The 15,143-nt window shown below is 53.0% G+C and overlaps 1 protein-coding gene across 43 annotated transcripts in view; it reads left to right on the top strand.

The window, feature by feature from the left end:
• Positions 1-15,143, top strand: part of TNXB (tenascin XB) — a 72,954-nt gene that overhangs the window by 26,146 nt on the left and 31,665 nt on the right. For 25 of the 43 annotated variants that reach the window (XM_025192925.1, XM_025192906.1, XM_025192884.1 and 22 more), the window contains 13 exons: positions 3-305; positions 591-902; positions 1,514-1,834; positions 2,510-2,821; positions 3,498-3,809; positions 4,497-4,808; positions 6,312-6,623; positions 7,237-7,551; positions 8,028-8,321; positions 8,831-9,160; positions 9,785-10,093; positions 10,621-10,917; positions 12,939-13,250. In XM_025192925.1, coding sequence (XP_025048710.1) covers positions 3-305; positions 591-902; positions 1,514-1,834; positions 2,510-2,821; positions 3,498-3,809; positions 4,497-4,808; positions 6,312-6,623; positions 7,237-7,551; positions 8,028-8,321; positions 8,831-9,160; positions 9,785-10,093; positions 10,621-10,917; positions 12,939-13,250 — 4,041 coding nt within the window. The remainder of the gene's footprint in view (positions 1-2; positions 306-590; positions 903-1,513; positions 1,835-2,509; positions 2,822-3,497; positions 3,810-4,496; positions 4,809-6,311; positions 6,624-7,236; positions 7,552-8,027; positions 8,322-8,830; positions 9,161-9,784; positions 10,094-10,620; positions 10,918-12,938; positions 13,251-15,143) is intronic. The other 18 variants (XM_025192927.1, XM_025192923.1, XM_025192921.1 and 15 more) reach the window with 13 other exon arrangements.

Below are 15,143 nucleotides of genomic sequence, written 5' to 3'. Positions count from 1 at the left end.
AGCCTCAGACCCACAGGAGGAAGAACCCACGGTAGCCCCAGCCCAGCCCAGCCTGGGGGAGCTCTCAGCCTCTGATGTCACCCACGACTCTGTCCGCCTCTCCTGGACTGTCCCACAGGGGCAGTTTGACTCCTTCACTGTCCAGTACAAGGATGCAGAGGGGATGATCCAGGCGCTGCCCGTGGATGGAGGATCCCACACAGTCACCATACCCGACCTGGCACCCTCCCAACAATACAAGTTCAACCTCTATGGAGTGTTTGGGAAGAAGCGCCATGGCCCCATCTCCACTGAGGCCACCACAGGTCAGTGTCTGATGTTCTCCTCTCTTCTCTCTTCTTGTCTGGGGCAAAGACTGACACTAGCTGCGAGGCAGGACTTTTCAGAAGGAACCTCCCAGCCTTTATCTTCCAGTAATAGATCCACCTCTCCCTCTATTTTCTCCTATCTCCATTCCTCCTGTCTTGTTTTCTCCATTGACGCTGGATCCTGGATGCCATAGGCATGTGACATCACAGCCTTCTCTTCCTCTGGGACCAGCTGACAACAATATGTGCCTCCTTCACTCTCCCATCTTCCCTTTGTTGCAGCCTCAGCCCCCCAGGAGGAAAAAGTGGAAGCACCCACAGTAACCCCAGTGCAGCCCAGCCTGGGGGAACTCTCAGCTTCCGATGTCACCCATGACTCTGTCCGCCTCATCTGGACGGTCCCACAGGGGCAGTTTGACTCCTTCACTGTCCAGTACAAGGATGTGGATGGGAAAACTCGGACCTTGCCCATGGATGGGGGATCCCGCACGGTCACTGTCTCTAACCTCGTGCCCTCCCGACGATACAAGTTCAACCTCTACGGTGTCTCCGGGAGGAAGCGTCATGGCCCCATCTCCACTGAGACCACCACAGGTCAGCAGCTGATGGGCTCCTCTCTTCTCTCTTCTTTGCTGGGGGAACGCCTTGGCTTCTGTCTGCAAGAAAGGACTTTCCAGGAACAAACTTGCAGGACTCCAGCCTCTATATTCCAGCAGTACATTTGGGCTCTCCCTCTCCTTCCTCCCACCTCCATTCCTCCTGTCTTGTTTTCTCCCTAGGCACAGGAACTTGGAGACCATATGCACATGACATCACAACCCCTTCTGCCTCTGGGATGAATTTTCATGGCCCTCATTTGTGAAACTTCTTTTTTTCCAATTGATTCATTTTATCCCCTGCCTGGAACAACTCTTCTTCCTCTCTCCCAGCCACTGGATCTGCCTCCCACCACCCACATATGCCCCAAACCCTGCTCTCACATATTACACGGGTCACTTCTCCTGGTCCCAAGTGGTTGGGGGAATGTGTTCTGTGGTTACATTCCTGCACAGCCCTCACTCATAACTGACTCCCTTCCCATTTTCAACATGTTGCCCCTTCCGTCTTTCCTTCCCATCTTTTCTTTCTCTTCCTGCCCTTTTCCAGCCTCTGGGACCAGCTGACATCAGATGGCTCCTTCATTCTCCCATATTTCCTTGTTGCAGCCTCAGCCACACAGGGGAAAGAGGAGGAAGAGGAGGAAGAACCCACGGTAGCCCCAGCCCAGCCCAGCCTGGGGCAGCTCTCGGTCTCCAACATCTCCCATGACTCTGTCCGCCTCTCCTGGACCATTCTACAGGGGCAGTTTGACTCCTTCACTGTCCAGTACAAGGACATAGGGGGGAAGACCCAGGCCCTACCCGTGGATGGGGGATCCCGCACAGTCCCCATCCCCAACCTGGTGCCATCCCAACGATACAAGTTCAACCTCTACGGTGTTTTTGGGAGGAAGCGCCATGGCCCCATCTCCCTTGAGGCCACCACAGGTCAGCACCTGATGGTCTTTCTCTCCTTTCTCTTTTTCCCTTGAGGCATAGTTTGGACACTGGCCACCAGACATGACTTTCCAGGAAGAAGGTCCCTGGACTCCAGCCTCTACATTCCAGCAGGGCTTCTGGGCTCCTATCTTCATTCCTCCTGTCTTGTTTTCTCTATAGGCACAGGAATCTGGAGACCACATGCATATGACATCACAACTGCTTCTGCATCTGGAATGAATATGTATGACCTCATTTACAAAACATCTGTTTTTTTCCCCATTGATGAATTTTATCCCTAGCCTGGAACATCCCTTCCTCCTCTTCCCCAGCCATTAGGTCTGCCTCCCAGCATCCTCATGCACCCCAAGACCTGCTGTCAGGTGTTATATGGGTCACTTCTCCCAGTCCCAGGCAGTTGGGAGGATATGTTCTCCTGTTATACTTTTTGACTACCTAAACCAGGGACTCTAGAGTTCATGGAGCTGGAGTTTTCTGCGCCCCTTCCTAATAGAAGCCCAAGAAAGGACACCCACAACTCACTGACTCCCTTCCCATTTTGGACATGTCAGCACTTCCATCTTTCCTTGCTTCCTTTTTTCTCTTCCTGCCTCTATCCAGCCTCTGGGGCAAGTTGAAAACAGCTAACAGCTCCTTCACTTTCCCATCTTTCCTGTGTTGCAGCCTCAGTCCTACAGGAGGAAGAGGAAGAAGAACCCACGGTAGCCCCAGCCCAGCCCAGCCTGGGGGAGCTCACGGCCTCTGACATCACCCATGACTCCGTCCACCTCTCCTGGACCGTCCCACAGGGGCAGTTTGACTCCTTCACTGTCCAGTACAAAGATGCAGACGGGAAGACCCAGGTCCTACCCACGGATGGAGGATCCCGCACGGTCACCATACCCAACCTGGTGCCCTCCCAACGATACAAGTTCAACCTCTATGGTGTCTTCAAGAGGAAGCGTCATGGTCCCATCTCTACTGAGGCCACCACAGGTCAGCACCTGATGACCTTCCCTCCTTTCTTTTCTTTGCTTGGGGCACAGCTTGGATACTGGCCACCAGACACAACTTTTCAGAAAGAAGCTCCTGCACTCCAGCCTCTACATTGCAGCAGGATATCTGGGCTCTTGCTCTCCTTCTCCCTATCTCTATTACTCCTGTCATGTTTTCTCCATAGGCACAGAAAGCTGAAGCCCATATGTATGTGATGTCACAACCTCTTCTACATCTGGGATGAATATGTATGACCTCATTTGCAAAACATCTCTTTTCCTATGGATAAGTTTTATCCCTAGCCTGGAACACCACTTCCTCCCAGCCATTGGGTCTGCCTCCCAGATCCTCATGCACTCCTAGCCCTACTGTCAGGTGTTACACTGGGCACTTCTCCCAGGCCCAGGCAGTTGGGAGGATGTGTTCTGTGGTTACATTTTTGGACTACCTACATCAGAGATTCTGCAGCTCATGGAGATGAAATTTTCTATGCCCCTTCCTGATGGGAGCTCAGGAGAGGACAACCATAACTCGCTGACTCCCTTCCCATCTTGGACATGTCACCATTTCCATCTTTCCTTGATTTCTTTTCCCTCTTTCTGCCCTTATCCAGTCTCTGTGCCAAGTTGAAAAGAGCAGACAGCTGCTTCACTCTCCCATCTTTCCTCTGTTGCAGCCTCACCCCCACAGGAGGAAGAGGAGGAAGAACCCACGGTAGCCCCAGCCCAGCCCAGTCTGGGAGAGCTCTCAGCCTCCGACATCACCCACAACTCCGTCCGCCTCTCGTGGACCATCCCACAGGGGCAATTTGACTCCTTCACCGTCCAGTACAAGGACGTGAAGGGGAAGACACAGGTCCTGCCCGTGGATGGGTCATTCCGTACCGTCACCGCCCCCAACCTGGCACCCGCCCGACGATACAAATTCAACCTCTATGGAGTCTCCGGGAAGAAGCGCCATGGCCCCATCTCCACTGAGGCCACCACAGGTTGGTGTCTGATGGTCTCCTTTCTTCTCTCTTCTTTGTTTGAGGCACACCTTAGACACTGGCAACCAGGCCGGACCATTCAGGAAGAAGCTCCCTGGACTCCAGCTTCTACATTGCAAGAAGGCATCTGGGCTCTCCCTCTCCTTCCCCCTTTCTCCATTTCTCCTGTCTCGTTTTCTCCATAGGCACAGGGACCTGGAGCCCATATGCATGTCACAGAACAACCTCCCCTGGCTTTGGGATGAACATGCACAACCTCAGTTGCAAAACTTTTTTTTCCCTATGGATAAATTTTATCTGCTGCTGAGAACAACGCTTCCTCCTCTCCCCCAACCCCTGGCTCCACCTCCCACCAGGTGCATGCACCTTAAACCATGCTTTCAGGTGTTATACCGGTCACTTCTCCCAGTCCCAGGCAGTTGGGGAGATGTGTTTTGCTGTTATGCTTTTGGACTACACACCCCATAGATGTTACATCACAGGAAGACCTAGCTTTGTTTGCTTCTCCCTGGCTGGAGGTTAGGACAGGACACCAACAACTGAGCAGCTCCTTTCCCATCTTGGACACATTGCCACTTCCATCTTTCCTCCCTGTCTTTTGTTTCTCTTTCTGCCCTTTTCCAGTCTCTGGGACCAGCTGATAAAAGTAGATATCTCCTTCACTCTTCCATCTTCCCTCTGTTGCAGCCTCAGCCCCACAGGAGGAAGAGAAGGAAGGACCCACGGTAGCCCCAGCCCAGCCCAGCCTGGGGGAGCTCTCAGCCTCTGATATCACCCACGACTCTGTCCGCCTCTCCTGGACCGTCCCACAGGGGCAGTTTGACTCCTTCGCTGTCCAGTACAAGGATGTGGAGGGAAAAACCAAGGCCCTGCCTATAGGTGGGGGAACACATACGGTCACCATCCTCAACCTGGTGCCCTCTCAACGATACATTTTCAACCTCTATGGAGTCTCTGGGAGGAAACGTCATGGCCCCGTCTCCACTAATGCCATCACAGGTCAGCGCCTGCTGCTGAAACTACCTGCCCCTTTTCCCTCTCTCTGCTTTGTTTTGCAACAGGGATTGCGAGCCACCAGACAGGAACTTCTGGGAACGTGCTTCCAGGAGTCCTGCCTCCATTCCCTGGTACTGCGTCCTATCTCTTTCTTCACCCCCTTATTTGTCTCCTCCTCCCTGTCTTCTAAGTCACTTCTCCCATTCCCAGGTAGTTGGGGAGATGTGTTTTGCTGTTATGCTTTTGAACTACACACCCCATACATGATACATCACAGGAAGACCTAGCTTTGTTTGCTTCTCCCTGGCTGGAGGTTAAGACAGGACACCAACAACTGGGCAGCTCCCTTCCCATCTTGGACACATTGCCACTTCCATCTAACACTGCCACTTCCATTCTAGCCTGGAGCCCATATGCAGCAGATGCCACAACCCTGTTTCTCTCCTTAGTGACTCTGTGTGAGCTCAATCACTAAACATCGTCCTCCGATCCCTGCACTCCTCCTCCTTCTGGAACACCATTTCCTTCACGTGCCCAACAGTTGGAACAACCTCCAACCAAATGTGCCCACCCTCAGCCAGGCCATATGGTCATAGGGTCATTGGAAAGTTGGTTTGGAAGGGATCTCATGAGACAATCTAAACCAGCCCCTTCCTCAAGGAAGGATCATCCCTGACTAAAGTATCCCAGGCAAGTGTCTGTCCCGCCTGCTTTTGACAGCCCCCGAGGATAGAGATTCCACAACCTCTCCGGACAGCCGGTTCCGATGCCTGGCCACCTTCAGGGTCAGAAAAGTCCTGCTCATCTCCCACCTCAACCTCCTCTGCTGCAGCTTGAGGCCATTGCTCCTTGTCCTGTCCCCTATGACTACAGAGAAAAGCCCATATCCACCCTATTTGTCACTGCCCTTCAGAAATTTGATGACCGTTTTCAAATCCTCCTTCAGTTTTCTTTTCTCCAGACTACATAACCCTAGCCTTTTCAGGCCTGTTTGAAATCTCAGGGTTTATCTTGTGATTCATGTTTGCACATATAAGGGTGCGAACATGCCATGGCACCCCTGAAGGGAACTCAAGGCACCAGGGCTGAGATTCAGTGGGCTAGGGCATTGCTCTGTCCGCTTCTCCAAGTCTCAGGCACTTCAGAAATGTCACCCATAGGTCCAGCCCTAGAGTACCTACCCCAGCGACTCTGCCAAGCCTGGGGACACAGTTTGGCATGTGCCTCATTGGTGGGAGATCAGAAGCAGATGCCCCAAACTGGAAGACTGGTATCCAGTTAGGACACAAGGCACCACCTGCCTTCACTCCCATCTTCACTTCCTCTCCATGACCTCTAGCAGCCCCCAAGATCTAGTATATTCTCTTTCCCAACTTGGATACAGTGCTACCCTCCCCCACCCTTCCTTTCTGCCTTCTTTTCCTCTTCCTGCCTTTTTTCAGCCTCTGGGAGCAGCTGACAACAGCAGGATGCTTCTTTCTCTCTCCCTTCCTCACTTTGTTGCAGCCTCAGCCCCACAGGAGGAAGAGAAGGAAGGACCCACAGTAGCCCCAGCCCAGCCCAGCCTGGGGGAGCTCTCAGCCTCTGATATCACCCACGACTCCGTCCGCCTCTCCTGGACTGTCCCGCAGGGGGAATTTGACTCCTTCACTGTCCAGTACAAAGATGTAGAGGGAAAGCCCCAGGCCCTGCCTGTGGGTGGTGGATCACGTGTGGTCACCATTCCTGGCCTGGCACCTTCCCATAGATACAGGTTCAACCTCTACGGCATCTCTGGGCAGAAGCGCCAAGGCCCTGTCTTCACCAACACCATCACAGGTCAGCAGCTGTTCCTCAGAGTGCCCACCCCTCTCCTATCTCTCTTTTGCTGTGCAGGAGACCAGGGACACCAGCCACTGGCCTTGGACTTCCATGGAGCAGCCTTCCAAGAGTGTAGTCTTGATGGTCCAGTGCTGTGGCCAGACTCTCTATCTTCTTGTTTTTTTCCCCCATCCTTCCTCACTTGTTCTCCCCACAGGTTAAGATACCTGGAAACCATATCCAAATGGAAGCACAAACTCTGCTGAATATGCATGACTTCATTTGCAAAGCATCTGGGTCCAAGCCATGCATCCCCTCTCGTCTTGAGATACTGCCTTATCTTCACATCCTGCTTATACCTGCAGCTGCGCCTGCCCTGAGCCAGGATGGGAGGTGTCACTCTGGCCACCTATCTAAGTCCCAGTGGTTTGGGATTAACTGGGACATCAGGAGAGGATGCTCAGAACCTGGAGATTCCCATCCCACCTGTGGAACTTCTTCATTCCTGCCTGCCTTCCTGCCTGCCTTCCTCAGTGCCTTCTCTTTGACTTCCAAACCCTTTGCAGCCTTCTGAACTAGCTGAGGAAGCAGCAAATGCCTCCTTCACTCTTCCACCTTCACTTTGTTTCAGCTGCAGCCCCACAGAAGGAGGAGGAAGAGGAGGAACCAACGGTAGCCCTGGCCCAGCCCAGCCTGGGGGAGCTCTCGGCTTCTGATGTCACCCATGAGTCCATCCGCCTCTCCTGGACTGTCCCACAAGGGGAGTTTGACTCCTTCATTGTTCAGTTCAAGGATGTTAAGGGGAAGCTCCAGGCCCTGCCCGTGGATGGGACATCTCACACGGTCATCATCCCCAGCCTGGTGTCCTCCCAACGATACAAGTTCCACCTCTACGGAGTCTCTGGTGGGAAGCGCCATGGGCCCATCTCCACCGATGCCGTCACAGGTCAGCGGCTACTTCTGAAGACTCCCACTCTTTTCCTTTTCTCTTCTTTGCCTTTACAGCTCAGGGAGGATGCCAGCTCCTGAGCCAGGACTTCACATAGGATGCTTCTGCTTCTCAGGAATATGCATGAGCTTAGCTTGCAAACTATCCTGCTCCCATCAATGCCTTTCTCCTCTTTGGACCTCATCTCCATCTACTCCAGTTGTGCCTATCCTGAGCAATGCGGTTGGCACCACTCTGGCCACCTCTTACTGACTTCCAGCTGGTGCGGTCCCAGCTCTGTGGTTACAGCTCTGATGGACCAAAGCTTTAGACTCTGCTGCTATGCTTCAGTGTTCCTCCCAGATGGAGCATTACACCTGCCTTCACCTCTTCCCTGCTATTGTCATCCTTTCCTTCTTCCTTTCACAGCCTCTGTGATCAGCTGGCATGGCTCCTTCCCCCTCCTTCATTCTCCCTCTCTCATTATGTTGCAGCCTCAGGACCAGAGGCAGAGGAAGTCCAGGCCCAGCCCAGCCTGGGGGAGCTCTCAGTCTCTGATGTGACTCCAGATTCTCTCCGCCTCTCATGGACCATCCAGGCTGGGAACTTCAACTCCTTCCTCGTCCAGTACAAAGATGCAGATGGCCAGTCCCAGACAATGACAGTGGATGGGGGTTCCCGCATGGTCACTGTCTCCAACCTGCTGCCTTCTCACAGATACAAGTTCAACATTTATGGCATCTCTGGGCGGAAGCGTCTTGGCCCCATCTCCACCACTGCTGCCACAGGTCAGTGGCTGTGGCCAGCAGCCCTCACACCTCTAGTGTTGCAGGGGAAAACTATTCTGTTCCCTTCCCCTTGTCCATCTTTGACTTTTCTCCTCCAAGGCCTTGCCATTTTCTTCCCTCTTGTTTTGCCTTTTCTTTCATGATCACATCTATCAGGTATCAAAGGGCACTTAAAATGAGAAGAGGAAGGCAGGACAGGAACCAACACCTAGAAGCAGGAGTCAGATATATTCAGCCCAGGGGAGCTGAGGGATGGCCTCTGTCTTGTGTTTCACAGGTGATCGGGGCAGATTCTCTTGTAGTCTCTTCCAGTTTCAGATATGAAGAAATTGGTGTGAATTTCTACAGAGCTTCTGAATTGACCTTTCTCCAGGACTTTCCCTTTGTTATGGTCTTTGTTCCCACAGCTTGCAGACCCCGTAGGCATTCTTTGCTACGAATCCCTGGAGGATTGCATGTGCATGTTGTTCTGGTCCTGATCCATCACTCTCTTCCTCTCTCTGTTGCAGCCTCTGATCAAGAGGAGGAGGAAGAGGAAGAGGAGGAGGGGGAAAAAGAACCAACAGCTGCCCCAACCCAGCCCAGCCTGGGGGTGCTCTCGGCCTCTGACGTCACTCACAACTCTGTCCACCTCGCCTGGACCGTCCCCCACGGGGACTTTGATTCCTTCACTGTTCAGTACAAGGATGCAGAGGAGAAGCCCCAGGCCCTGCCTGTGGATGGGGGAACCCACACAGTCACCATCCTCAATTTGACACCCTCCCATAGATACAAGTTCCACCTCTACGGCATCTCTGGGCAGAAGCGCCTTGGCCCCATCTCCACTGACACTGTCACAGGTTGGTGCCTGCATCCAGGGGTCCCTTCACCATCCTCTTTGCTTTGCAGCACAGCTAGGATACTGTCTGCTGAAGCAGGGACCTCTTTTTGAAGGCACATTGGAGAATCCAGAACCCGCAATCCAGTTGTCCTCTGCCTATCTCTACCCCTTGAGTACTCCAGACAAATGATGGGAACATCAGCTGGGAAGGGATCCTGTAGGTCTTCCAGACTGGCCCCTCCTGTCTGAGGCAGCCAGGTCAGGGAACCCAATCTGGCTCCATTGCAAAACCAGTTTGGGCTGCCCTGGGAGGCTGTCCCAAGACTCTTTGCTTCAAAGCTCCTGAGCTACCTTATATTCTTCCCCATAGATTGGTGTCTGAAGACAGCAATTAGGCCTTCTCTCAGCCTTTGTCTTTCAAGCTCTTCTGTTCTCTGGTGAGACTGGATCTCTATTCCCCCGGTCACCCCTGTAGCCAATTTGTCCATGTTAGTTTGAAGTCATCTTCCTTGAACATGGGGGACCAGAACTGGATGCAATTGAGCTTGAAGTGACCCAACAGGTTGCCTCAAAGCAGAAAGTCTCCAGAGACCACGTTCATCAAAGCTGGGCCTTTCATTCTTCTTTCTTCCTTTTGTTGCAGCACCAGCTCCACAGAAGGAAAAGGAGGAGTCACCAATAGCCCCAGTCCAGCCCAGCCTGGGGGAGCTGTCAGCCTCTGACATCACCCATGACTCCGTCCGCCTCTCCTGGACTGTCCCGCAAGGGGAGTTTGATTCCTTCTCCATCCAGTACAGGGACACAGAAGGGAAACCCCAGGCCTTGCCTGTTAGAGGGGGATCCCACACAGTCACTATCCCTGGCCTGGCACCCTCCCGACGATACAAGTTCAACCTCTACGGCAACTCTGGGAGGAAGCGCCATGGCCCCATCTCCACTGATGCCATCACAGGTTAGTGACTCCTACCAGGACTACTAACCTCCCTCTGCTTTGCTTCACAGGGCAGCAGAGACCCTGGCCCTCAGGCAGGGACCTTCAGAGTGGATGCTTTGAAGAGTCCACCCTGTGCAGACCAGTAAATGACACCACTGTGCATAAGCAAAGGATAGGCATATGGATGGATGGAGCAGTATGCATGGGGATGAATGGATGGATGGACAGATGGCTATATGTGGGGAAGGGTGGACGGACAAACGGAGAGATGGTGCAATGTGTATGGAGGTGGGTGGATGTGAGGCAGTCCAGGCCCTCTCTGCATACGTTCATCTCCATCCCTCTGTCCTCAGCTCTCCTTCCCACAGCAGGATCCAGCTCCCTTCCCAGGTATGAGACCTTGCCCCTGTGAGTCGTCCTCCTGCTGTTGCCCTCTCCATATTTTCTCCTGGATGTAAAGTGCCACCTTCTCCCCAACAAAGGACTCCACAAACTGCTGACCTCCCAGCCATGTCCTACAGTCTGTCCTTAATTCTCTGTTGCAGCCCCAGCACCACAGGCGAAGGATAAAACCCCAGCCAAGCCCAGCTTGGGGGAGCTCTGGGCCTCTGACATGACCCATTACTCCGTCCGCCTCTCCTGGACCGTTCCACAAGGAGATTTTGATTCCTTCAGCATCCAATACAGGGACACAGATGGGAAGCCCCAGGCTCTGCCCCTGGATGGGGGATCCCGTACAGTCACAGTCCCTGACCTAGTGCCCTCCCACAGATACAAGTTCAACCTCTACGGTGTCTCCGGGCACAAACGCCATGGCCCTGTCTCCACCGATGTCCTCACAGGTCAGTGTCCACCTTGCTGAGAAGCTCTGCCCAGGGACCTTTCCAGGACAACAGCCAGGCCCTATCAGCTCCCTCCCTCCATCCTCCTGCCCACCTCCCTCTATATGTTTCATGCTCTTCTCCAGTGGATCATGTGCTCCCTTTCTCAAATATTGCATTTCTCCCCAGGAAGGTCTCCAGGAATGATGTCCCAGGGTGCCCCTCTGCCTCCTGGATCTTCCTCTCTCTTTTCTTTCTTTCTTGCTTGCTTGCTTTCTTGCTTTCCTTTCTGTCCCTCTTCCATGTTAGATCCCATGCTCCTTCCCTTCTCCATGCCTGGAACATCCCACTCACCCCCCACCTTTATTACCTTCTGTGGTTGCCTCTGTCCCTGCCCCCCCTCCCTGCCCCCATCCCCTCTCAGCAGTGAGGACCAAAGAGGGGCCACTCTGACAAACAAGACCTCAGTTAATTTTGCATCCAGGTAAAGCAGAGCAAGCAAAAGGCACACACCTGATTCCCACTGCAGACAGACACGCCTCACCTAGGCAGCCCACGCCATGCCAGGAAGCAACACACTGCACGTCAGGGTGCTCTGAGCATGTGCAGAACAGTTCTCCCACTGGCTCTAGATAGAGGTGTCTGTCTAGGCCTTATCTCCATCTACCACCCAGTTCTGCAAAGGAGCTGAGAGCCCTCCGTTTAAAGGTAAAGGACTTTGGGCTTAGGAACCACTGAGCCCTTCATCTCAGCTTCAGGTGAGATTTATGCAGTGAGTTTAAACAACTGTCTCACTCTTCTCTAGGAAGGGGTTGAAACCTTCCCCAGCTTCTGCAAGCTGGAGGCAGAGCGTTCTTTTAAAAGAGCCCAAGCTGGGGTCGGCTGACCGGTGCCACAATCTCGCTAAACCTCTAACTCAGGGGCTGTCAACGTTTTTGTACCAGGACCCATTTATAAACATTCATGGCCAGTCCTGACCCAGTGCCTCTCACTCCTGACCCACTGCCCTCCTCTACCCCCAGGCCTCGGCCCCCCAGTCTGTGGGGCAGAAGGGTGTGGGGGGGGGGCAGGTGGTACCCCAAACAAACCCTTGCAGGCTGGAGCTCTGCCAGCCTGCAAGGGAAAAACCATCCTTTCCCATGTTCGTCTCCTTTAAAGAATCCATTTTTTAAAATTTGTCGATCCATTTCTAAAGTTTATTCATGACCCTTTCATCTATTCTTTTGGGTCGCAGCCCATGTAACCCTTTTCCTCTAAATGATTGCAAAGCAGGTCAGTCATATCCACCCAGGGTCAGGTTGGAGCACTGGGTCCTGGGTTCTGTTCCCCCAGCAAACCCCTGAAAAGCAATGACAGAGAGGTTGAAGATGGGCTTTTCTCGAGGACTGGGAGCAACAGCCTCAAGCTGTAGCAGAGGGGATTGAGGTTGGAGGTGAGGAGGAGCTTGCTGACTCTGAGGGTGGTCTGGCGCTGGAACAAGCTGCCCAGAGAGGTTGTGGAATCACCATCCTTGGGGATTTCTAAAAGCAGGTTGGAGAGACACTTGGCTGGGATGGCTCAGTCAGAGATTAGAGAGACACTTGGCTGGGATGGCTCAGTCAGGGATGATCCTGCCTTGAGCAAGGGCTAGACTAGAAGTGACCTCATGAGACCCCTTCCATCCCAACTTTCATATGATCCTATGGTCCTTGGCCTGCTCTTCCTATTTTCCCTTCCTAGCCAACTTCCTCTCCTCTTTCTTTCATTCCCCAAGAGTTCATGCTGTCATATCTCAAAGGCCAAGTGCTGTTCTTTTCTTTCTTAGGACTTCGTTCCTCACAGCCCTCTTGCAGTCCTCAGTGGCACTCCTGAGTTGTGCTCCAGAACACTGTCACCCCCAGGTCTGATTCTCCCTACAGGGCATGGTTGTCTACAGGAAGCCCCATCAGACCCTGTTCCTGTTTCTAACCCCCACACAAGCTCACTGGAAGCAAACTTCAGGGGGATCCTCCATTGAAGACCCCATCTCCCCTATGACTTTCGTGCCTTTTTCCTCATTGCAGCCACAGCCCCACAGGAGGAAGAAGAGGAGGCGCCAACAGTGGCCCCGGCCCAGCCCAGCCTGGGAGTGCTATCAGCCTCCAACATCACCCATGACTCCGTGGGCCTCTCCTGGACTGTCCCAGAGGGGGAATTTGACTCCTTCATCATCCAGTACCGAGACACGGAGGGGAAGCCCCAGGCCCTGCCTGTGGACGGGAGGTCACGCACGGCCACTGTCCCTGGCCTGGTGCCTTCCCGACAATACAAGTTTAACCTCTACGGCATCTCTGGGCCAAAGCGCCTCGGCCCTATCTCCACCGAGGCCATCACAGGTCAGAGCCCACCCTGGGGAGCTAAGGCTCTCATGGGTCTTCTCATTTTTCACACCATCCCCGCCACCCCCTTCCTTGTCTGACCTTTCCTTCCCATGTTCTAGCCTCTGTTTCTTTCCATCCCTCTGCATTTCTCCTCCATTCCCCTCTATTTTCTCTCCTTCCCTTGTCTCCTCTTCCCATGCGTCTCACAATTCAGTCAGTTTCTCAGGCCAGGTCACCTGATTTGACATTGTGCATTGCACAACTTGGACAGGCTCAGCCATGACTCCTGCCTCTCCATCCCCACATTTGAGTTTGAGCTCCTGCAGGGCTGTTAGGAGAAGATGTCCACTTGAGACTCACAGGCACCTGCCTGGGATGGTTTGAGAACAGCAAATCCTTCCCTGAATAGAGGTTGGACTAGAATTCCTTCAAGATACTCTGAAAAGCTCCAGGGGATAAGAGAATTTGCCCTGCCCTTGAATCAGCTGCTCCGGTGGTTGTTTCCCATCCTCATTACCACATAGGCTTCATATATCAACAAGGACAAACACAAAGCCCTGAACTCTGGACAGAATAACTGCATGCACAAATCCACATAGAGGAATGACTGGCTGAACTTCAGTCCCGCACAGAAGGACCTGCAGGCTAACAGCAGACTGTGAGCTGAATAGGAGCCAGCAGCATGCTCTGGTTGCAAACAAAGCCAACAGCCTCCTGGGTTACATTAAAAGAAGTGTGACGTGCAAAGCCAAAGCAGTGAGTCTTCCACTCGATTCAGCACAAGGGAGGCCTCCTCTGGAGCACTGTGTCCAGTGTTGGGCCCACTTCAAGAAAGATGTGGACAGGATTGGAAAGAGTCCAGCACAGAGCAACAAAAATAATTAGAGGCCTGGAAAGCAGAACTGATTTGGAAAGGCTAGAAAAGCTAGAGTTATTTATTTAGGGGAAGGAAAGGTGAAAGGATGACTTTGATCATCTCTTCCAGTCCCTGAAAAGCAGTGACAGAAAGGATGGAGGTGGGCTTTTCTCTGTGGCCACAGGAAATAGGACTAGGTGCAATGGCCTCCAGCTACAGCAGAAGAAACCAAGGTTGGAGATGAAGAGGAATTTCTGGCTCTAAGGGGGGTCAAGCACTGGACCAGGCTCCCCAGAGACATGGTGGACTCTCCATTCCTGGGAATTTCCAAGGGCAGGTTGGAAGGACACGTGGCTGGGATGTTTTAGTCAAGGGTGATCCTGCCTTGAACAGGGAAGGACTAGATGTGACCTCATGAGGTCCCTTCCGGCCTGATTTTCCCATAATCCTATGAAAATCAGCTGCCAGATCATGTTCTTCCTTTGACAACTAGACGAAAGAGCCCTCTGCTCTTAGACAGCCTCATCCTGGATAGTGACTCCACCTCCCTGCTTCTCTGCTGGGTTTCCCAGGTCAGATAGTCCAGGGTACCATTCACCTGCTGCACCCTGCCTGCTGCTGGCTTCCACCACAATCACGGGAGACTATTCAGAGTCCCTCCTTCCAATGAGAGAGGTCCCATATAGCACAGCTCACTTTCTGTGTCCTTCAATGACCCTCAAGGTCCCCCCAATCCTAAGCTTCTACCATGCCATGTACAACTATGTATTAGGCCATGTCAAATGCATGTTGCTTGACTGATCACTTCCTGCACAAGCAATCCAGGTCTCCTAGGCTCAACTCAACCTGTCCCCATGGTTATCGGCCACACTGCCAAGTTATACTTCATTGGCATATTGCATCCATGGGTATTTCCTAGCATTCTGGGCTTTGTTGGTTGCCACATGGGGCTGGGAGGGACTTCTTCCCCCACCACTCCTTCACTGCTACATGTGTCGGGATATTTTTAAGTCATCCTCAGAGACTTTGGGCATTGGCTGCAGCCCAGGCTG

The sequence above is a fragment of the Alligator sinensis genome, unplaced genomic scaffold (assembly GCF_000455745.1).
Source record: "Alligator sinensis unplaced genomic scaffold, ASM45574v1 scaffold184_1, whole genome shotgun sequence".
Lineage (NCBI taxonomy): Eukaryota > Metazoa > Chordata > Crocodylia > Alligatoridae > Alligator > Alligator sinensis.
Note: the sequence above shows the minus strand (reverse complement) of the source record. Positions and strands in the feature narration are given on the sequence as shown.